General features: G+C 44.1%; 1 protein-coding gene across 1 annotated transcript; it reads right to left on the minus strand.

Moving 5' to 3' along the window:
• Positions 1-271: 271 nt before the first annotated feature.
• On the minus strand, positions 272-21,656 carry LOC123993404 (protocadherin-10-like). The gene is given in 6 exon segments (XM_046295516.1): positions 272-2,698; positions 5,829-6,185; positions 17,075-17,181; positions 17,552-17,610; positions 18,658-19,248; positions 19,250-21,656. Coding segments are annotated over 6 exon segments (3,045 nt in total). The 5' UTR covers positions 21,161-21,656; the 3' UTR covers positions 272-2,678.
• Between the last annotated feature and the right edge of the window lie 3,169 nt (positions 21,657-24,825).

Genomic DNA, 24,825 nt, shown 5'->3' on the forward strand with positions numbered 1-24,825 from the left:
CATAAATACATGTGGAAATGAAAACCTTTGGAATACGAAAGAGATGAACCTGAGTGACTGAGGTCAAATATAATGGGTTCCGTTTAGGAAGAAAGTAGACATGATTATACCGCATATGTTCGTCAAAGTGTCCTTCTAAATCTAAGCAGAACAGAGCTGATAGTTCTGCCCTCATTATGCCGGAATAAAGGATAGTCAAGAGGCAGATGTCAACTCATTTGATTTATATTTATTCTACATGTAGATTTCCAATTGTTACTTAAGACTTGAATAAATATGAACTCAGTAAAGATGCTGTACATGTTATGTTTTTTGACGTAGACTGTGAGCCAAAGATTAATATAGATTTGAATACCTCCTGTTTATCAGATTTGAACACATCTCTGGTGGAAAAACATCAATGAATATTCAAACATGTGAGATTATAAAGGATTACATGTCATTATGTCTCTCATTTAGACTCTGCTATTGGTTCGTCACCATCTGTGGCTAATATCTTACTCCACCTTGTTTATGTGTCGTTACTGCCACTTCAGGAAGAGTACACGTGTACTGTATAATTGAAGGCAGAAGTTTAATCTTAAACACTTGTTCTGTGTGAAAAGAATAGATTAAAAAAAACATGTCATTTTTTTAAAATGAGGTTTTAGCGAGGAAACGCACCAGACTGACAAACGACTGAAAGAATCATGTGGCCACAGTGTGTTAGTTAACATATGCCATCATTGTGTGGCCTATATAGGCATTTCTCACCACTCGCATATAAACATAGATTTTCCTTGATTTCTCTTTAGCGGTTGTCAGAATGGGGAACTCCGTTGAAAGCCGAAGAACGTGGGTGTCCAATTGAGACCTGTAATCTTCCAGAGCTGCGGCATGTATTCCATGTATTCCATAACCCAACTGTGCCTGGAGCCTTCCTCCATTCAGACGCTGTCAAAAAGCCTCCCTCGAAAAAAGAACATGTCCTTACCGTGTATCTGTCACCAGATGAAAGAATCACAAGGGGTGTACAAGGGGTGTACAAGGGGTGTACAAGGGGTGTACAAGGGGTGTATGTAAAATCAAGAGTAATAGAGAATGTGAAAACAAACTCACCATGTCCTATAAAACAGGTGACACTTTACAGAGTCAAATATGAATTGAAATGATCTAAGGGCGCTGACATACAATGAATACACATTGGGACTAGAGGTCAGGATATCAGACATTCCCTTCGCTGTGATTGGATGTAAACCCGCCCAAGTTATCGAAAATCAAACAACATGAGACAAACTGTACATTTCTCATTTTTTGATTTATTGTTGGCATAATGGTGTGGGTGAGAGTCTGTGTATGTGAGTGTGTGTATGTGTGTGAGAGTCTGTGTATGTGAGTGTGTGTATGTGTGTGCATGTGTATGTGAGTGTGTGTATGTGCACATATTTGATTTTGCACTGCAAGTGCACAACACCTTTCATTATATGGCCACTTTTTGTTTTGTTCTTTTTAATTGACCCTTTTTTTTTGGTTACAATAACACAGAATTACCATGGAATTCAATCTAAATTATTACCGCCTTTAATTTTATTTATAGACATGAGTTTCAACTTTCAATATCCAAAAAAAAAAAAAATGAAATCAAACCGGATGAAAACGATCACGCGGCAGACAAGGCTGTTGTGTTTTCATGGTAAAGAACACCCCCAACCTGTTAGATCGTCCCTTCTACAGCACTTTAAGCAGCTTATGGACCTCTGTCTACACAGAATAGGAAAACCCACCAAATGGATAGCACACCTTCAGAAAAAGTATATATTGATAGATTTATATATAGATTTATATGCATTTTGAAGCTTTTCAAAAGAGTACATTAAACACTTCTCACATGATATAAACTACTAAACAGCTCAGAATTCAAAGGTTGAAGCCCATCACTGTTCAGATCCACTATGTGATGGAGAAAAAAAAGAAGAAAAAGAAACGGACCTTGAAAATTCATAATCCAGCCCACAATCTTTCCTTACAAAGTTGAAGTACTTTAGATCTGAGGAGAAGACACCTGACCACACAAACTGAATAGAAAAACAGTCAAGTCTAAAACAGTGGTATTGCATTTAAAATGCACAAAGATCTCCTGTACAACTGGCTTCTGCTGTGAGTATAAACATCTAAAGGGCTCAGTGACGTCGACGTTCCTTTTCCAATTGGTTTTTCATTTTTGTCTTTTTTTTTTTTGTTCTTTTTTTAATGTTATTTTATTTTATTTGTTAAAGATGTACATTAGTGCTGTAAACAGGCACACATAGATTGGAGAGGAGGGATCCTCATCCTCCTCCTCTTCCTTCTCCCCCCTCTATTAGTTGTGTTTTCAACTCTGTCTCAGTCCTGCTGAGAGCGGTGGGGTCCACGTGCAGAGCCGTCTGTCTGTCCGTCTCCTGACCCTGTCTCTCTGTCTGTCCCCACCACTTCCAACCCCTCCAGAGTCCAAAAGGTAGTAGTTTCCAAGGCCGGCAGTGTTCCAAGAGAATTCCGGAGGGAATGTTGTCCACAGAGTTCCATGTTACGTAGGGGGAATGTCAGTCAGACGTGGAACAGTTAAGGAGATGGAGTCTGGAACTTGATGCTCTTTTTAGTTTTTGTTGTTTTGACTGATTGTGCAAAGTCATACGGTCTCTGGTATGTCCACGCGAAAGGAGCTAGCAAACCCCTTTCCTCGCTGCAAGAAGAGAACACATGCTGGTTAGGGATCAAGTTTGTCTGAGAGAGAAAAGAAAAACAGACAATGCATCTAGAGGAACCTTCATTTATTTACTCAGTGTTGTAAGACAGTCAAGAAAACAAGGTTAGGAAGGTTAGGAAGCCCTTCATCCGTTCTCTTCTGGAACCATTTATTTCCACACTGTGAAATCTCTCATTGATAATGCGTGTGAATATGGGTCTGTGTCTCTGAGAATGTTTCTTGCTCAATTTATTTAGGACAGCAACAATGGGCCTTAACTCAAATGGGCCACGGCCAACATGGAAACAAATGGAGCTCCCCCTCCGCCCACACCCCTTACCCCCAACACCCCCCTCTCCCCCTTCCCCATGACAGCTCAACAATCCCCCAGCTAGCAGCAGCTCTATGTCATCACTGTTTGATTAGGGTAATGACCGACCGCTGTCTCTGGCTACAAGGGGCTCTGTGTCTCCAGATGACTTTATCAGATTAGGGGAAAGGCACAGTCTCTTAGTATCATGAGGATTACACCGCCCCACCCCACTCCCCCTTCCAGACTCCAATCCAAAATAAGACACAGCCTCTTAGTATCATGGGGACACCCCATCTTATCCCCACCCACCCTTCCAGACTCCCCTCCAAAATAAGACACAGACTCTTAGTATCATGAGGATACCGCCCCATCCCCCCTCTTCTTCCCCCTTCCAGACCCCCTGCCAGACATCCCCTAAATAAGGAATGTATTGTGGTGATTAGCTCTACGCCCATGTGTAGTCGCTGAGACAGAGAGGAGAAGAATAGGGGTTGAGACTGAGGGCCTATTGTAATTGACGAGAATTAAGGAGAATTTCAAGAGATTCTTGAGAGGTATCGATTTTCGAGAGCCATTAGTGTAATGTAAAAGAGCGTATTTCTCACGTCTCGAAAGATACCTCTGGAGGTCACGTGCAACACTCGCCCAACAGTTGCCCCCTCTATGCAGGACAATGTCAACAGAATTGTTTCATTGAGCCCAACATTCATATGGTAAAAATATTAATAGCAGAGCAAGGTTTTTGAAACAGTTGAAATGTATAAACATTGTCCTTATATTTGAGACTTGTTTATAGATATTTTTTCCTGTAATGGCAGTAGCCTTTTACATTCTAAGGAAATGGAGTCTGGAATTTGAGGCTCCCAAGTGGCGCAGCGGTCTAAGGCACTGCATCTCAGTGCTCGAGGCATCACTACAGACCCTGGTTCGATTTGAGGCTGTATCACAACTGGCTGTGATTGGGAGTCCCATAGGGCGGTGAACAATTGGCCCAGCGTCATCCGGGTCAGAGTTTGGCTGGGGTAGGCCGTCATTGTAAATAATTATTTGTTCTTAACTGACTTGCCTAGTTAAATAAAGTTTAAATAAAATTAAAATAAATACATTCTGAAAATGTCACTGTATTTTTCAGAAAGGGAGAATGCAGCAAGAAACTGATCAACTCACTCAACATTTTCAGTTGCAATTTTGGGTTTACCTCATACAATGACTTCCACGATATTGATCAAATGAAGCCTGGTTTGTTCTGATGTAACTTTTAATATGATGAAACTTTACTGTGTGTGTGTGTGTGTGTGTGTGTGTGTGTGTGTGTGTGTGTGTGTGTGTGTGTGTGTGTGTGTGTGTGTGTGTGTGTGTGTGTGTGTGTGTGTGTGTGTGTGTGTGTGTGTGTGTGTGTGTGTGTGTGTGTGTGTGTGTGTGTGTGTGTGTGTGTGTGTGTGTGTGTGTGTGTGTGTGTGTGTGTGTGTGTATATATATATATGAGAGAGGTAAACATTCATGTTTGATATGTTAGCTAATGTTACTAGCGAGCATAGCTAGCTAGCTGTGTTATTGTCTTGCAAGCTACATATAGCTCATGTGTGTACCAACGAGCAAATGGTTGCATTATTCAATTGAGTGATACGGTTCGATTGCATTATTCAAGAGTGTAGATAGTATGTTATAGAGGAAAAGATGCTCGCATTGTTGAATAGCTTGCAAGCTTCCTGGCTAGTCACTAGCTACTATGGTACTGATCATTACGGTAGATGTGGAGCTGCAGGGCAACAATGTCACATTGCCAGCCAGAACAACAGGTAAGGCAAGGATGGCGTGTCAATTGAAACGTTTATGTACATATTATGTAACTTGTACATCTCATCACGCTGCCTCTCCTTAAATTTTTGTCAATGAGAATAGCCTCTGAGAGAGGAAGTCGACATCTTTATCTTTATGGAGTCTCTCCCTCATCTGTATTCATCAGAGGTAGTGCCCCATGCTGCGGCTGGGAATTACAGTGGTAGGGGAGACTCCAGCAGTTTGAGAATTCTTCTAGCGAGTTCTGATGAGCGGTGAAAGAACGTGCAACTCTTAAGGCAGTGCTGACAAAATTATAATTAAGCATTATCACCAAATTGCAGTGATGAGGATGTCTCTCTTTGTGCCCTTTGAAAAGGGAGTTTGGAAACAGAAATTCCCCATGGAAATGTGCCTCCTCCTTCCTCTGCTTTCCCTGATTATCTTAAACGGTTTTGATCCTAGGAGCTACAGTAATACCGTCAGAAGAAAAGGAGCGAGAGGGTAATCTCTTAGCCCTCTATTCTTTTCAGCAGATTAAAAACACTCCTTTTTTCATTCCCTTTCGGAGCGAAGGAAGCATCGTGTATATTAACACACCCATCTCCCTATAATGGGACAAATCATCCATCATTTCAACGTCTCGGCGATGTCAAAACTCTCCTATGGATTCCAACCTCTACTCTAATTGATCATGGCACATTAAATTCAAAAGGCACATAGATGGGGCTGCTGCTGTTGGTGGAAGGAAGAAGTGATATGGAAGACTGTGACGGAGGATTAGATCATCACATATAGAGAGAGCGATAATGAATATGTGTGAAAGGAAGAGAGAGAGTTAGTTAGCGACTGTCAAGAGGGTAAATTAGATGGGTCAGCGCACGTGAAAGAATTTCATGGCACTTCCAGCCAATGGGGGAAGAAATATAATTTGATTTTTTTTGTATTGTTCAAGTCAATCATCAGATCAGGGTTGGTTGGTTGAGAGAATAGAGTGGGTTAGCTACAGAGCTGCCGTGCAAAGCGGATACTCACTCAAATAGGCAGGTTTGTAAGGCGCTCGCGTGCTAGACAGAAGTGCCTCAAACGCTTTCCTCTCTAACTTGGCTTGGTTGGCGTGGGTGGCATGGTGGTGGCTGAGGTGGAGGTGGTTTTGGTGGTGGTGGCTGAGGGGGGTCTCTTTGCCAAAGGTGGAGAATGACTTATCGCCCGTTTGCTCTTGGCTTTCAAATACCTCAGTGTCGGGCACGGAGTCCATGCCTGGCACGTGCAGGTTGCTGCGGTAGTCTGCTGCCTGGCGCCCGTCGGAGGGCACAAAGGAGGGCATCCAACAGCGGTCGGAGTGTCCCAGTGCCTTGCACTCCTCCGTGCAGTTAGAGAAGAGATCAGTGCCTGGGGAGGGGAACGAGGGAGGAGAGATGGAGAGAGAGAAAAGACAGTTAGAGAAGAGATCAGTGCCTGGGGATGGGAACGAGGGAGGAGAGATGGAGAGAGAGAAAAGACAGTTAGAAAAGAGATCAGTGCCTGGGGATGGGAACAAGGGAGGAGAGATGGAGAGAGAGAAAAGACAGTTAGAAAAGAGATCAGTGCCTGGGGATGGGTTCGAGGGAGGAGAGATGGAGAGGGAGAAAAGACAGTTAGTGGTCATAAAGGTAATAATCAATTAATCTTGAAACAAGACAAAAAAGGAAGCAGGGGAAACGTGCGCACACACACACACACATACACTCACTCACAAACATAAATACACACAAAGCTGCTGCTGTGTGCGTACGTGCGTGTGCACGTGTAGACTCAGATCTCTAATTCCTCATTGCAGGCTTCTCTTTTTCACCGTACAAGATCAAAGGAAACAGCAGCATACGTGGAGAGATAAACTATCAACCTCACAGAACAGCAAAAACTCTACTAGAAAGCCCAGCATGCACAGGGAAAGGTCACGAGGTTATCGTCTTCCTATTTCTACCTCATCTTTCTACCGATACACTAAGGAAGGATTCAAATAAAAACAGCCCTTTGTGAAAACCAACCAAAACTGCTAAAATACATTTCCACGACACGAAGTCAATAATCAAGTTTGCCCACGACACCAGAGTTGTAGGCCTGATAACCAACAACGGCGAGTCAGCCTATAGGGAAGAGGTGAGTGAAAGTCAGTAAAACAAAAGAGTTGATTATTACAGAGGAGGGAACATGCCCCGCCCCACATCAATGGTAGTAGAGGGAGTCAGTAGTTATCATTTCCTCACTGTGGACTTGGACCAACAACATCACCACTCTTGTCAAGAGGTGCTGACAGCATCTCTACTTCCTAAGGTGGCAGAATACATTTGGGATGCCAACCCGTGTCCTCTCCAAATACTTCCATTGCGCCATCGAGAGCGTCCTGACCGATTGCATCACGTCCTGGTACGGGAATTAGTCTGTCCACGACCGCAATGCCCTCCAGTGGGTGATGAAGACAGCCCAGTGCATCATTGGGACCATGCTCCCACCCATCCAGGATTTACTCTAAATGGTGTCTGAGGAGGGCACGCAGCATCATCAAGGACCCCCACACACCCTGTCGGGCAGATGAAATCGGAGCATGAGGTCTGATACCAACAGGCTAAGAGACCGTTTCTATCTACAAGCCATCAGACTGAGGAACACATGAACCTGACTGACCACCTGCCCTGATTCTTCACACCTTATTAACACACATGCCCTCACTCACTCACTCACTCACTCACTCACTCACTCACTCACTCACTCACTCACTCACTCACTCACTCACTCACTCACTCACTCACTCACTCACTCACTCACTCACTCACTGACACACACACACACACACACACACACACACACACACACACACACACACACACACACACACACACACACACACACACACACACACACACACACACACACACACACACACACACACACACACACACACACACACACACACATATATATATACATTCATGCTACACACACATCACAACTGCTGCTATCAGATTCCTGTTCGGATTGCTAAATACTGCACAATTTAAACACTTGCCCCCTAATCCCCCTTCCCCAAAACACATGTAAATATTGGACTATAAATTATGCCTGGTGTATTCATGCATTATGTAATGTGTGTGTAGTTTTTTAAATATTTTTTGCCATTGGGAAATAGAGAAACAGGCTACAATCATTGAATCATTGCTGTGACATTCTGTGGTAGTTTCTCTCTGTGATATCTCAGCAGGTACGACTGGTCATGCAGAGTGAGAGACGTGTTTAGAGACGTGTTTAGAACCATTAACACCACACTACTACACTCTCTGAGCTTCCTGTGACCAAGGTATTAGATCATTTAAACCACAGGCTCAAAAGTATTGGATTACTTTGGCTGCTCATGTCCTTTCAATCTGTCCATGCAATAACACCAACAACAAAAAAGTCAACCTGAGTCCTTCAATGTTCTGTCAAAGAGGAAGTTCATTCTGAGTTCATTCTTCAGTATAGTGCAAGTGAATCCATGAATAGCCCATCGTGGAACACAATATCAAAAATAATCAGTGTCTGGTTCAATTCAGATAGATACTAATATTTTTGCACTAAGTAAAACCAGGGTATTGCCTAACTTAATCTTTAAGTCAATTTGGCGTAGTCCATGTTTTATGTCATTTGATGTGCGTGTCTGAGTAAAACCCAAACTGCTCCCCAAGAGTATCCTCAGATAATCCTGTGGTACACAGACTGATTAGGCTTCAGACTGCGGTGTGTGTGTGTGTGTGTGTGTGTGTGTGTGTGTGTGTGTGTGTGTGTGTGTGTGTGTGTGTGTGTGTGTGTGTGTGTGTGTGTGTGTGTGTGTGTGTGTGTGTGTGTGTGTGTGTGTGTGTGTGTGTGTGTGTGTGTGTGTGTGTGTGTGTGTGTGTGCGTGCGTGCGTGCGTGCGTGTGTGTGTGTGTTTCCACAGGTCAGCATGGGGGGGGGGGGGTATTTGCTTTATTACAAAGAGGATTACATTTGGCTCGCTAACAGCTTGGAAAAATGCTGAGCTTCCTAACGAGTGAGTTCCTTATTAAATATTAATGAACATCCACAAATACACCATCACATTGAGTGTCAGCACATCCACAACAATGAAAGAAAGTTTGTATTATTGAATTATGTATCTACTAATAGACTCCATAGATCATACATTTACTCTCATTTCAACAAGTGGTACCTGCACTTCTTTAGATATTCACCAAAGCAATGGGACGGTGACCTCTGACCCTGGATAATGAACATATTTCCATATCCAATAATCACAGGAGGAGGCTTGTGAATATCAATCTGTTTCAGATTTGGCATTTAGAATCTGGGGAAGTGATAAGACACAGACTCACTCCGAGAAAAACGTCTCTGCTAAAAAGCCAGATCAAGACATCTTGATATATCTTGACATTTTAGGAAATTAGATATTGCCTGAGGCATATTAGGTGTCTCTTCAGAAAAAAATAGGGAAGTAAAAAATGTAATAAAATAAAAGAATTGACCTGTCCGCTGTACATAATTGACCTGCCCTCAGTAAAGAATTGACCTGCACCTCAATAAAGAATTGACCTGCCCTCAGTAAAGAATTGACCTGCCCTCAGTAAATAATTGTCCTGCCCTCAATAAAGAATTGACCTGCCCTCAGTAAAGAATTGACTGTAAAGAATTGACCTGCCCTCAGTAAAGAATTGTCCTGCCCTCAGTAAAGAATTGACCTGCCCTCAGTAAAGAATGAACCTGCCCTCAGTAAAGAATAGACCTGCCCTCAGTAAAGAATAGACCTGCCCTCAGTAAAGAATGAACCTGCCCTCAGTAAAGAATGAACCTGCCCTCAGTAAAGAATGAACCTGCCCTCAGTAAAGAATTGCCCTCAGTAAAGAATTGACCTGCCCTCAGTAAAGTATTGACCCGCCCTCAGTAAAGAATTGACCTGCCCTCAGTAAAGTATTGACCTGCCCTCAGTAAAGAATTGACCTGCCCTCAGTAAAGAATTGACCTGCCCTCAGTAAAGAATTGACCTGCCCTCAGTAAAGAATTGACCTGCCCTCAGTAAAGAATAGACCTGCCCTCAGTAAAGAATAGACCTGCCCTCAGTAAAGAATTGACCTGCCCTCAGTAAAGAATAGACCTGCCCTCAGTAAAGAATAGACCTGCTCTCAGTAAAGAATAGACCTGCCCTCAGTAAAGAATAGACCTGCTCTCAGTAAAGAATAGACCTGCCCTCAGTAAAGAATAGACCTGCTCTCAGTAAAGAATAGACCTGCCCTCAGTAAAGAATAGACCTGCTCTCAGTAAAGAATAGACCTGCTCTCAGTAAAGAATAGACCTGCCCTCAGTAAAGAATAGACCTGCTCTCAGTAAAGAATGAACCTGCCCTCAGTAAAGAATGAACCTGCCCTCAGTAAAGAATAGACCTGCTCTCAGTAAAGAATGAACCTGCCCTCAGTAAAGAATGAACCTGCCCTCAGTAAAGAATAGACCTGCCCTCAGTAAAGAATTAACCTGCCCTCAGTAAAGAATAAACCTGCTCTCAGTAAAGAATGAACCTGCTCTCAGTAAAGAATGAACCTGCCCTCAGTAAAGAATAGACCTGCCCTCAGTAAAGAATAGACCTGCTCTCAGTAAAGAATGAACCTGCCCTCAGTAAAGAATAGACCTGCTCTCAGTAAAGAATGAACCTGCCCTCAGTAAAGAATGAACCTGCCCTCAGTAAAGAATAGACCTGCCCTCAGTAAAGAATAGACCTGCTCTCAGTAAAGAATGAACCTGCCCTCAGTAAAGAATGAACCTGCCCTCAGTAAAGAATAGACCTGCCCTCAGTAAAGAATAGACCTGCTCTCAGTAAAGAATAGACCTGCTCTCAGTAAAGAATGAACCTGCCCTCAGTAAAGAATAGACCTGCCCTCAGTAAAGAATAGACCTGCTCTCAGTAAAGAATGAACCTGCCCTCAGTAAAGAATAGACCTGCCCTCAGTAAAGAATAGACCTGCTCTCAGTAAAGAATAGACCTGCTCTCAGTAAAGAATGAACCTGCCCTCAGTAAAGAATAGACCTGCTCTCAGTAAAGAATAGACCTGCCCTCAGTAAAGAATAGACCTGCTCTCAGTAAAGAATGAACCTGCCCTCAGTAAAGAATAGACCTGCTCTCAGTAAAGAATGAACCTGCCCTCAGTAAAGAATAGACCTGCTCTCAGTAAAGAATGAACCTGCCCTCAGTAAAGAATAGACCTGCCCTCAGTAAAGAATAGACCTGCTCTCAGTAAAGAATGAACCTGCCCTCAGTAAAGAATAGACCTGCCCTCAGTAAAGAATGAACCTGCCCTCAGTAAAGAATAGACCTGCTCTCAGTAAAGAATGAACCTGCCCTCAGTAAAGAATAACCTGCCCTCAGTAAAGAATAGACCTGCCCTCAGTAAAGAATAGACCTGCTCTCAGTAAAGAATGAACCTGCCCTCAATAAAGAATAGACCTGCTCTCAGTAAAGAATAGACCTGCCCTCAGTAAAGAATGAACCTGCCCTCAGTAAAGAATAGACCTGCTCTCAGTAAAGAATAGACCTGCCCTCAGTCAGTAACCTGCCCTCAGTAAAGAATAGACCTGCTCTCAGTAAAGAATGAACCTGCCCTCAGTAAAGAATGAACCTGCCCTCAGTAAAGAATAGACCTGCCCTCAGTAAAGAATGAACCTGCCCTCAGTAAAGAATAGACCTGCTCTCAGTAAAGAATGAACCTGCTCTCAGTAAAGAATGAACCTGCCCTCAGTAAAGAATAGACCTGCCCTCAGTAAAGAATGAACCTGCCCTCAGTAAAGAATAGACCTGCCCTCAGTAAAGAATGAACCTGCCCTCAGTAAAGAATGAACCTGCCCTCAGTAAAGAATAGAATGCTCTCAGACCTGCCCTCAGTAAAGAATAGACCTGCCCCCTCAGTAAAGAATAGACCTGCTCTCAGTAAAGAATGAAAGAATAGACCTGCCCTCAGTAAAGAATAGACCTGCCCTCAGTAAAGAATGAACCTGCCCTCAGTAAAGAATAGACCTGCCCTCAGTAAAGAATGAACCTGCCCTCAGTAAAGAATGAACCTGCCCTCAGTAAAGAATGAACCTGCCCTCAGTAAAGAATAAACCTGCCCTCAGTAAAGAATAGACCTGCTCTCAGTAAAGAATAGACCTGCTCTCAGTAAAGAATAGACCTGCTCTCAGTAAAGAATATACCTGCTCTCAGTAAAGAATAGACCTGCTCTCAGTAAAGAATAGACCTGCTCTCAGTAAAGAATAGACCTGCTCTCAGTAAAGAATAGACCTGCTCTCAGTAAAGAATAGACCTGCTCTCAGTAAAGAATAGACCTGCTCTCAGTAAAGAATGAACCTGCCCTCAGTAAAGAATAGACCTGCTCTCAGTAAAGAATGAACCTGCCCTCAGTAAAGAATAGACCTGCCCTCAGTAAAGAATAGACCTGCCTGCTCAGTAAAGAATGAACCTGCCCTCAGTAAAGAATAGACCTGCCCTCAGTAAAGAATGAACCTGCCCTCAGTAAAGAATAGAACCTGCCCTCAGTAAAGAATAGACCTGCCCTCAGTAAAGAATGAACCTGCCCTCAGTAAAGAATAGACCTGCTCAGTAAAGAATAGACCTGCCCTCAAAAGAATGAACCTGCCCTCAGTAAAGAATAGACCTGCCCTCAGTAAAGAATAGTAAAGAATAACTGCTCTCAGTAAAGAATGAACCTGCCCTCAGTAAAGAATAGACCTGCTCTCAGTAAAGAATGAACCTGCCCTCAGTAAAGAATAGACCTGCCCTCAGTAAAGAATATACCTGCTCTCAGTAAAGAATAGACCTGCTCTCAGTAAAGAATGAACCTGCCCTCAGTAAAGAATAGACCTGCTCTCAGTAAAGAATGAACCTGCTCTCAGTAAAGAATGAACCTGCCCTCAGTAAAGAATAGACCTGCCCTCAGTAAAGAATGAACCTGCCCTCAGTAAAGAATAGACCTGCCCTCAGTAAAGAATAGACCTGCTCTCAGTAAAGAATGAACCTGCCCTCAGTAAAGAATAGACCTGCTCTCAGTAAAGAATGAACCTGCCCTCAGTAAAGAATAGACCTGCCTCTCAGTAAAGAATGAACCTGCCCTCAGTAAAGAATAGACCTGCTCTCAGTAAAGAATGAACCTGCCCTCAGTAAAGAATAGACCTGCTCTCAGTAAAGAATGAACCTGCCCTCAGTAAAGAATAGACCTGCTCTCAGTAAAGAATGAACCTGCCCTCAGTAAAGAATGAGACCTGCCTGCCTCAGTAAAGAATGAACCTGCCCTCAGTAAAGAATAGACCTGCTCTCAGTAAAGAATGAACCTGCCCTCAGTAAAGAATAAACCTGCCCTCTCAGTAAAGAATGAACCTGCCCTCAGTAAAGAATAGACCTCAGTAAAGAATGAACCTGCCCTCAGTAAAGAATAGACCTGCCCTCAGTAAAGAATGAACCTGCCCTCAGTAAAGAATGAACCTGACCTGCCCTCAGTAAAGAATGAACCTGCCCTCAGTAAAGAATGAACCTGCCCTCAGTAAAGAATGAACCTGTCCTCAGTAAAGAATAGACCTGCCCTCAGTAAAGAATAGACCTGCCCTCAGTAAAGAATAGACCTGCCCTCAGTAAAGAATTGACCTGCCCTCAGTAAAGAATGAACCTGCCCTCAGTAAAGAATTGACCTGCCCTCAGTAAAGAATGAACCTGCCCTCAGTAAAGAATGAACCTGCCCTCAGTAAAGAATGAACCTGCCCTCAGTAAAGAATGAACCTGCCCTCAGTAAAGAATGAACCTGCCCTCAGTAAAGAATGAACCTGCCCTCAGTAAAGAATGAACCTGCCCTCAGTAAAGAATGAACCTGCCCTCAGTAAAGAATAGACCTGCCCTCAGTAAAGAATAGACCTGCCCTCAGTAAAGAATAGACCTGCCCTCAGTAAAGAATAAAGAATGAACCTGCCCTCAGTAAAGAATGAACCTGCCCTCAGTAAAGAATTGAACCTGCCCTCAGTAAAGAATGAACCTGCCCTCAGTAAAGAATGAACCTGCCCTCAGTAAAGAATGAACCTGCCCTCAGTAAAGAATGAACCTGCCCTCAGTAAAGAATGAACCTGCCCTCAGTAAAGAATGAACCTGCCCTCAGTAAAGAATGAACCTGCCCTCAGTAAAGAATGAACCTGCCCTCAGTAAAGAATGAACCTGCCCTCAGTAAAGAATGAACCTGCCCTCAGTAAAACTGAAAGTATAATAAAAGTTGTGAACCGAAACCAACAATATTTATTGGCCTTAGTAGTTTAATGATTTTAAGGAACAAACATGAGTGTACAGTATATCAGTCTGACTTCAATATGTACTGAAAGCACTGTCAAAAGATCCCCCATATCCAGACAAAGATAAAGAGAGGGAGAGAGGGATGGGAGAGAGAGAGAGAGGGAGAGAGAGGGAGAGATATTTCCCTCAGATTACACAGATCCACAAAGAATTCGAAAATAAACCCAATTTTGATAAACACCCATATCCTCTGTGTGTAAAACCACAGTGTGCCATCACAGCAGCAATATCTCTGACCTGTTGCCACAAGAAAAGGGCAACGAGTGAAGAACAAACACCATCTTAAATACAACCCATATTTCTGTTTATTTATTTTCCCTTTTGCACTATTTGCACATCGTTACAACATTGTATATAGACATAATATGACATTTGAAATGTATTTATTATTTTGGAACTTTTGTGAGTGTAATGTTTACATCTATTTCACTTGCATTGGCAATGTAAACATATGTTTTCCATGCCAATAAAGCCCTTTGAATTGGGGGGGAAGAGAGAGAGAGAAATTCAAATTGTTTGAACGAGAGAGACTGTGTAAATGACTGACACCCTACTTTATTGCATCCTTAATTTGGTCATTGGTATGCAGAGTTCTGAAAATGGATGACGGTTCAGCGAGAATATACAAATAGCATATATTACCATGCCGATAAAGTGAACCATGGGCCTAAGAAGGGATCTGGATGGGAAATGGGAGGATGGAGGGGGAAATAGGGAGGTGGGAGGGAGAGCTATTTCCAATGTTCCCAAACAGTAGGGTGGCAGTTGATCCATAGTAACCATGATAACAGTCTATATAAGACAGGCTATATCATCTCTGATACCATCAATGTAATTCCACTGCTTAAATCCATCTAATATCAACAAACATTTATTCGCCTAAATTATCATCATTGTTTTAGTCTCTAATCACAATCATAGTGCTATAATTAAGCACTAAAGCATGAGGGGTGAGGTATTTGGCCAATGTACCATGGCTAAGGACTGTCCTCTGGATTGGCCATATAACACAAACACCCTTATTGCTATTATAAACCGGTTACCAACATAATTGGAACAGTAAAAAGTTTTTTTTTTTTGTCATGCTCATGGTATGCGGTCTGATATACCATGTCATTCAGCCAATCAGCATTCAGGGCTTGAACCACCCGATTTATAATTAAGTTCACCCTCACCTCATTAAACTAAGGAATTGTTCATGAAAATGTTGAATAAAAAGATCAACTGACACAGAAAAATCCGGAGGTTCTAGCATCTCTGCTTGTCACAAACTCAATTATCACTTTAGCAAATACATTTACATTTACATTTAAGTCATTTAGCAGACGCTCTTATCCAGAGCGACTTACAAATTGCTACGTCTAATAGTAATAGTTACGTCTAAATCTCGTGCAAGCAGAGAACACTAAAGCCCCAGTATAAACGATCCTAATCAAACCAAGACTTAATGCACAGCAATGAATCTGTTTGAAGACAGTAAGTTGTCCGATCATTTCGAAAACAAAGCAACAGTAGCCTATTGCCATACGACGGTACTCAAAAGTCAAAAGCAAAGACAGCAAGTTCACTAAACACCATGCCAGAGAGTCACCACTTAGCATTATGAGTCTGGTCAAGCCCTGTATGAAGGAAAGAAGGGTTCAACTAAAAAGAAAGTATAGCTCCTGTAGTGTCTATATAGAAGTAGCTTGTACTACCTATCATATGGGCCCTATGGCTCAAATTGAATATGCAGCGTGATATAAACTACCTTGCTAAATGCCTTGACTTTTGGTTGAACATTTAAAGGGGTTCCATCTGACAAGTGCCTTGTATAAAGGAGTCCAAGCGAACTAGATACATCATAGATTTAAAGTGGGCTACATAAAACAGGATGCTTCCCTTTAAACGCCAGTGTATATTCACAGGCTTAAAATAGTGCCATTATTATTTCTAGACGTGGCTCATTTCGCATGCTGTGGGTTCATCCCCAAGGGCAGACCTTGTTGCTTTCCAAAAACCATGGGCATAGACACACACGGACGGGGCTGGTCCAAAGCAATCGCAAGGATGAATGCAGAGATAACTCCATTCAAAGCTCAGATGCCCAATTGAAACAAAAACGTATGTGAACCTTTAGATGGAACAGATAAAACGACGACGTGGACGGAGGAACGCGATCGGGGCGGTGGGGGCTCAGGCGGGAAGGCAGAGCCCAGTCAATGAATGAATCGTTTGTTTGTTTGCGCCCGCAACCAGTTTGGTCCCGTTCCCACACCGCACCGACCAATGACAAGCCAACAGCTCCTCGTTATAAATTCCGTCACGTACCCATTTAGCAGCGGGCCCTCCCTCATTAACGAACCTGCATATTTACTAACAACAGGATTAAGTTCAGCAGCACGTCATTGTCCCTCAGAACATTTCCCATGTTCAAAACAATAAAGAGATTGAGCTACAGCCAGGCGAGAGCGAGTTCACAAACACACGACGACTAGAATATAGGCCTACCAAAAACAGCCCATTCTTACAGTAGCCTAAGCAAGAGACGTTTGTATATCACATGCTGGTAGAAAAACACTCAAGCCTATATTTAATAAATCCTAAGCACATTTCCAATATTTGAGATGGTGAGAATGAGTAGACTATGACACGACTAGCCAGTCGCGAACTCTGAAAGTAGTCGAGATTTGGCAGAGCGCAGTGTGCAGTGAGTCGCTTTCCGTTCAGCACCACAATCGGAAGATAACAGCGCAGTGATACTATAGACACGCAGCAGCCACGGGCGCGGATAACATAAAAGTGACTATAGGCCTCGAAACACACCATGATCGACCGATCAGCACCGTGGACAGATACCACGCCTTGCAACACTTTAAATGAGAAAATAAGAGATCAAATGCCGTGCAACCAGCCAAGAACGAACAAACTCGACTTACCGGCAGAGTGACCTCGATTGGTGGCGTCATGGTCACTGTCGCCTTGCTCACTGTCACCATGACCACTGTCTTTAGAGCTTACGAGATCCGCTTCTTGGAAAGCCGAACTGACAGATAAGAGAGGGATAGAGAACATTCTTTAATGTATTGAAGATAGTGGAAGGCCTGTTTTTATTTTCAAACGTACATTAAAATAATAATTATGTTAGAATAAAACATGAATCACTTATTTTCACCGTCTTCATCAAAATCATCATTCATTCATTATCCTGCACTTCATTATCATCAACATAGACTGAGAGTGCATACACAGGTGGGCAGCAGCAGAGAGAGTGAATTAATTAACCAGTATTGGGTATTGAGCCATGTTGGCATGGTTGTGGTTTGTAGTCTCTCCCCTATGGCATTGAATGGCTACTTTAAAAAACACTCTCAATCACGTCTGCTGGCAGGGCACCGGGTGCGCATGCTCGTTACCTATTCACACGCCGAGGTCTGTCCACCAGGTAACTGAGCTCGGCTCGCTGGTGTTTGGTCTGAAAGAGAAGCACGAGACATTTTGAGTTTGGGGCGAGGTGGCATTTTATTATCAAACTATTTTCTTGAGATTTAAAATACAAAATAAGCACAAGAAATCTGGTACATGACATTGATAGTTTTGATATTGACGTTAGATTTGACGTTATTGCTGATGTTCGACAACGAAACGTCTCATATCTATATTTTGAGAAGAGTCGTTTTAAGCCTACTAGCCGACAGCATATATATACTACCAAAGAGAAAAATTAACTGATGCACCTATTCAGGCTTGCTGAACTATAGACGGATCTTTGTTCTTGTGCGACTCAGCACGATCGTGACTGGTGTGCGAAATGTGTGTATTCTCACAAGGGACACGGTCATTGCGCATGACAACACACACACACACACACACACACACACACACACACACACACACACACACACACACACACACACACACACACACACACACACACACACACACACACACACACACACACACACACACACACACACACACACACACACACACACACACACACACACACAGCCTTCAAGGCACCCATGCATTATCCTGATGTATTATTATATTACTCCAGATCCATCTTATTTTAAAAGCACGACAAAACCACTTCTGAGCAGAACATAAACATGCAATCATTACTATTCCAATGATAATCTCCCTCGGGACTGTCAACGGCAACATGTCAGCAACTAGTATTCATCATTTTGGGTTGAATTGTCGTTACGTAAAGTAATAGCAAGATATACAGACTTATGTGTTCGGGGGAAATAATACATGTATTTGTGAGAGACTCTACTAAAACAATGGGTGATGCAACATATAGAAAGTTAACATTAATGTCAGGGACACTGAAACGAAATGTCCTAGTAATGCGGAATGCAGATGATATTTAATATTTTATCCAGATACTAATAGCAGTAGTGAGACTTTTTTTTCAGACAAGCACATGTTGCAGTTATCACACTCTATATCTAATATACGGAGAGCAAGTACATGCTGGGGGTATTGGAGTTTAAAGGTATGAGAGGACTCTTACCTCGCTTGATAAAATGCTGCCGTTTGATATGATGTCAGGCTGCTGGTCAGTGTACCCTGTCACTATGGCCCCGCACGGGTTGTGTTCCGTGTCTGTGCTCCTAGATGGGCTACACGGCTTTAGGAACATGAGGTCGGTTTTGGCCGACTCCGGAGTCAGACATACCTGGTAGCAATAGTTCTGGTTTTGGTGGTGAGAGCCGAAGCTCCCGGACTCTTCCACTGGCACCTGAGCTGTACCGGCCCCGGTGACGTTGGCGCTCTGCACCAGCATTATATCGGACTTGCTGAGCTTTTTCTTGCGGGCTCGCGCATGCCTGCTGCAGCATGTGGCGCACCCGAGGCAACAGTCACTAGTGAGGCACGTGTAGATGTTGAGCTTTTTGTCCTTTTGGCAGCGCACAGCCAGCACGATCATAGCCAGGAGGAAGATGAAGGAGACTGAGCCCAGGGCGATGATGAGGATGAGGGTGAGGTCCAGCGAGGTCTCCTTGGACTTGGCGGTGCCCCTCTCCCGATGGTCCTCCACCACACTGTCCACCAGCACCACGAACACACTGGCGGTGGAGGAGAGGGGTGGCTGGCCGTGGTCCCCTCACCTCTATCAACAGGTCATACATCTGGTTTGGGTCCCGCTTGGTGGAGACGCGCCGGGCAGTACGCAATTCTCCTGTCCTCCAGTCCATGCGGAACATGCCGTTCTCGTTCCCCCGCTGGATGCTGTAGGAGAGCCGTGCGTTCTCTCCGTCGTCTGCATCCATGGCGATGATACGGGTTACCAGGTAGCCAGGCTCGGCGGAGCGGGGCAGAGGCTCTCTAGCGGTGCCATTTTTACCCAGAGGAGCAATGACTGAGGGAGGGTTGTCATTCTGGTCCACGATGATTACTTTGACCGTGGCGTTCGAGAAGAGCTCGGGGCTACCTGCATCTTTCGCCTGAACCATGAAAGTGAAGTCTTTTAACTGCTCGTAATCGAATGATCTGAGTGCGTAAAGGTAGCCCGTCTCTTCGTTGATTGACACATATGTTTTCACAGACATACCCTGAATATCGCACTCCATTATGGAGTAACTAATGAGAGCATTCTGTCCAACATCGGGGTCCAGAGCGGTCACAGCGTGGATATAAGCACCTGGCACATTGTTTTCAGTCACATACACATCATATATGGGTTGCGTAAACGTTGGCGCATTGTCATTTTCATCCGACACTTGCACTTTGATTGATTTACTGGTGGCAAGGGAAGGGGTCCCTGTATCCCTGGCAACTACAGTCACCGAATAAGAGTCAGCATTCTCTCTATTTAGGGGTCCATCTGTTACAATGGTGAAATAGTTCCTAAAGGAGGGTTTGAGTTTGAACGGGACGTCACCGAGGATTTCAACGTGAATCTTTCCGTTTTCCTCAGCATCTTTGTCAGTCACGCTCAGCAGGGCTATAACGGTGCCCGGGGCTGCCCTTTCACTCACCGACTCGGTCACTGTGCTGAATGTGATATCAGGAGCATTATCATTTACGTCCATTATTTTCACCAGAACTTTACAGTGCGCGGCCACGGCATTGGGTCCGAGATCTTTCGCCTGAACGAATATTTGATATAAACTGCTCTCCTCAAAATCCACCTCACTGCGCACCTCGATGCGTCCAGTGCGCGCGTCTATGGCGAACAGGTCCTTGACGCGGCTGGAGATGTGGTTACTGAATGAATACACTATCTCCCCATTCTGACCCTCGTCTAAGTCCGTGGCGTTCAGCTGGATAACGAGGGTCCCCGCCGGTGTGTTCTCCTGAAGACTCACTGAGTACACTGGCTGGTCAAACACGGGCACGTTGTCGTTAGAATCCAGCACTTTGACCACCAGCAGAGCAGTGCCTGTCCGTGGCGGCTGGCCCCCGTCCACTGCAGTCAGCACATACCTGTGGGACGCCTGCTGCTCCCTGTCCAGTGACTTCTCGAGCACCAGTTCTGCGAATTTGTTCCCGTCGGTCTGCGTCTGCACATCCAAGTAGAAGTAGTTATTAGTGGTGATGTCGTATGTGCGCAGCGCATTGGAACCCACGTCCGGATCGAATGCGCTCTCTAGGGGAAACCGGGTACCGGGGACCGCGCTCTCCGAGATCTCTACGGTGATGTCGGTTTCGGGGAAGCTGGGCGGATTGTCATTGATATCCACGACCTCTATCTCCACGCGGAACAGCTCGAGTGGGTTCTCCAAAAACACTTCAAGGTGTAAAAGACAGCTGGCACTCTGCTTGCAGATCTGCTCCCGGTCAATTTTCTCGTTGATGAACAGAATCCCGTTCTCCATGTTCACTTCCAGGTACGGCGTCCGCGAGCTGGGCACAACCTGGAAGCGGCGTGAAGCGATTTTGGTCATGTCCAGTCCCAGGTCCTCGGCGATATTCCCTACGAACGTGCCGTGTCCAGCCTCCTCCGGCACAGAGTAGCGTATCTGAGAGACCACTCCATCCGCGATACACAGCAAAAGGAATAGCACAATCATCGCCAAAGAACAAGTGCACTTGCAGAAAATAAATCTTATCCTTTTTTATTTAAAGCGTCAATTCCCATTACCCTTAGTCCAAGGAAAGTCCCAAAAATGTAGAAGGCTTTTGGATATCTGTTTTCCTTTTAGCAGTCCCGTCAAACATGAACCTTCTTGTTTGTGATATTCAATACATGCTTGATTACCCCCAAATCCTGTCTTCACTGCCGAGATCAACAAGCTCTCGGCTGGCTTCAGATGCGCCTCGTTACGGCAGCAGTGCACATTCCAATGATGCGGAGTGTTCCTTAATAATAATAGTGAGGAGATGACTCTAAAAGCATAGGCCCAAAATCAATAAAAAATATATTTAAAAATCCACGTAATCGATACTTTTTTTACCATCTTTTTCCAACTATACAAATTCTCAAACAGCCACTGTTATCTGATTTTTCTCTCTCTTTTCTCTCCAGTGATATCTGCTCCATTTAGCGCACACACTGCAGCGGTCTCCTCTCCCACTATTGAATGCTCTTCACTCAACTATTCGCTTTTTCCGCAGCGCACCTCCCCTACCAGCCAACGGGATCCTCGGACACCCGCTGAGCTCACTCCTGATTGGACGGTTGGGACGTCTGTCTATGCTGGATATCGCTCACTGGGATGTGACGCTTCGAGCCCAGTTGCTGGTTCGAGCTGAATACCTGCCTGACGAGGAAGAGACATTTGGAAGAGGGGAGGAAGTTGGGGCTTTATAGTTGTTTACGCGCAGCACATTGAAAGGGTCCTAAATTGTTTTCAACAAAAGCACAATAGCATTGGCTATTAGGAAAACAATAAAGAGTGGCACACTATGTATAAATTCCCAGAAATGTATTATGCAAACTTCCCAACACATTTCAAGGAGCTTATACTTTCCATAGTATAGCGACTCTATTTGAATGGCTTTCAGTTTACTCTCCGTTAGTCAGCACCTCTAGGCCTAACTTCTTTTGTTGGGGTGTGGGCAATGCTCATGCCGTTTACTAGTCTAATAAGAAAACAGAACGCAATAATTAATTACATTATTATCATAGATTGATATTTTATAGCTGTGTATGCTTCCTGCTAGGCATCGTGTGCAGACTGTTTGTGTGAGGATAATGTGATATATAGGAAACATGCCGGATATGCGTCAATCATTTATATGCTCACATAATAGTTTTAACCACCACAATGTGAGTATTCCTCATCCAGCAACTTCTCTCTGTAACTGGTCTCATACTGAATCTGGAGATTTGTGTGGAATCTTTCTGAGCCTCTGTCAAAGCAAGACGTAAACCACAGACCTTACGCGCCCCCTAGCGGCCAGGAGAGAAACATAAAAACAAATCCACCGGTTCGCCCAGAACGAAACAAACCGGACCTATAAATAGTGTCCTACTCTAATTCACGCTCCCCATTGACACTCTCTATATAAAAGCCATAGGTTATACAACTCATGTGATGTTGTTTTTGTTGTTGTTGATGTGAATATAACTAGGCTAGATTTTTTTTTTATGAAACGAAGATCCCACATCACCGGGAGCTGTCCATGACGTCAGACAGTAATATAATGCACATTCACAGGAAAGAGACAGAATCGGATCTGCACAGAATGATTCACACAAAGGTACAATTGATTGTAATTTCATTGGATTCTGACCTTCAACCTTGAATAGCTTTTGGAAAGGTGGACTAGTTAAATAAAGGTTAAATCATCTTTTTTATTTTTTTAAGTGTGCATTCTCAGATGATTACTGTAGGAATTATTCAATCTAATGAAAATATGAATAAGGCCATATAGATGCTATCGAGTGCAGTATGTACCCTAGTCTGGATGAAGTGAATCCCCTCCTCGTGTTGTTGTAATTGTACTCATCAGAATGTACAAATGCTATGTCTGACATCCAGCTTTAGACTGCCCATTGTGATAAGTGGTACATTGGCGACACATCACGTATTGTGAAGCATAGATAGGCTACTATTCTGGATGTACTTTTACTTCTAATGGAACAAAATGGATTCATCCCTATACTCTTACACAACAGCCTTTTCCTAGCACTGATCAGAGGGGACTTGATAGATTGCTTGCAGAGTCTGTTCCTCATATAAATACCTCACAAATGTGTCCTATGAAAACTATTCCTTACCTGGACCTCAGAGGTCTGTGTTTAAATAGGAAAGGAAACAAGAGAAGGATGGTTTTATACATTTTTTTTACTGGGAAACAGCCAATGAGTTGGTCAGTGTCTCCCTCCAATGGTTTAAGGTTAGGAATGAGACAGGGTAAGCTGATCCTAGATCTGTGCATGTGGGCTGATTCCAACCAGAGCCAAGTGTTCAGTGGGTATGGACTAATGAACACAGGTGATGAGGGGAACCTGTTCAGGCTGCCAGAGAACAACAGCTCCCCCTAGTGATCAACAACGGCACTAAAACCCTTTTTTCCCCATTTAGCACTTCTTCCTTTATTGTCTTTGATCGAAAGAGGAGACGTTTAAGATGTCCTGCGTAGGCTCCAGTAAAGGAACGTACCACACATTGGGAGAATGAGATTGGCTCCAACAGCCAACTGCCAAGGCAAATCATAATATGCCACAGGAGGGTAAGCATCAGATGCCTCCAAGAGGAGATTTCCTCCTAAAATCAAGTCAGATAAAACCAGAAGAGTCGATCTATCGCGCTGCTTTACTGTTCACTTTGATGGCCAATGGTGAGCGCTACATGGGGAATAGAATCAAGGGTCCATTATTATTTTAGGATTATGGGCAATTACTGATTGAATATTAAAATTCTGATTATCTATCAGGAAACAAGGTAAGACCCAAATACAGACTGTGTGAAGTAACAATGTTTATTTTAACCACAGGTGCAGGCAAACGACAGGTCAAGGCAGGCAGGTGTCGATAATCCAGAGGTGGAGCAAAGGTACAGGACGGCAGGCAGGCAGGCTCAGGGTCAGGGTCAGGCAGAGGTCAGTAATCCAGAGGTGGAGCAAAGGTACAGGACGGCAGGCAGGCTCAGGCAGGGTCAGGCAGAGGTCAGTAATCCAGAGGTGGAGCAGGGTCAGGGAGAGGTCAGTAATCCAGAGGTGGAGCAAAGGTACAGGACGGCAGGCAGGCTCAGGGTCAGGCAGAGGTCAGTAATTCAGAGGTGGAGCAAAGGTACAGGACGGCAGGCAGGCTCAGGGTCAGGGTCAGGCAGAGGTCAGTAATCCAGAGGTGGAGCAAAGGTACAGGACGGCAGGCAGGCTCAGGGTTAGGGTCAGGCAGAGGTCAGTAATCCAGAGGTGGAGCAAAGGTACAGGACGGCATGCAGGCTCAGGGTCAGGGTCAGGCAGAGGTCAGTAATCCAGAGGTGGAGAAAAAGTACAGGACAGCAGGCAGGCTCAGGGTCAGGCAGAGTGGTACAGGGTCAGGACATGCAAGGGTTAAAAAAAAACAGGAGGAAGAGAAAAAGAGAGGCTGGGAAAAGACAGGAGCTGACAGGATGGACGCTGGTAAGCCTGACAAACAAGACATACTGGCAACAGACTAACAGAAAATGCAGCTATAAGTACATAGGGGATAATGGGGAAGAAAATAGGCGACACCTGGAGGGGGGTGGATACAAGAAAAAAGACAGGTGAAACAGATCAGGGTGTGACATTATCTCTCCCTCTC

The sequence above is a fragment of the Oncorhynchus gorbuscha genome, linkage group LG13 (assembly GCF_021184085.1).
Source record: "Oncorhynchus gorbuscha isolate QuinsamMale2020 ecotype Even-year linkage group LG13, OgorEven_v1.0, whole genome shotgun sequence".
NCBI classification, from domain to species: domain Eukaryota; kingdom Metazoa; phylum Chordata; class Actinopteri; order Salmoniformes; family Salmonidae; genus Oncorhynchus; species Oncorhynchus gorbuscha.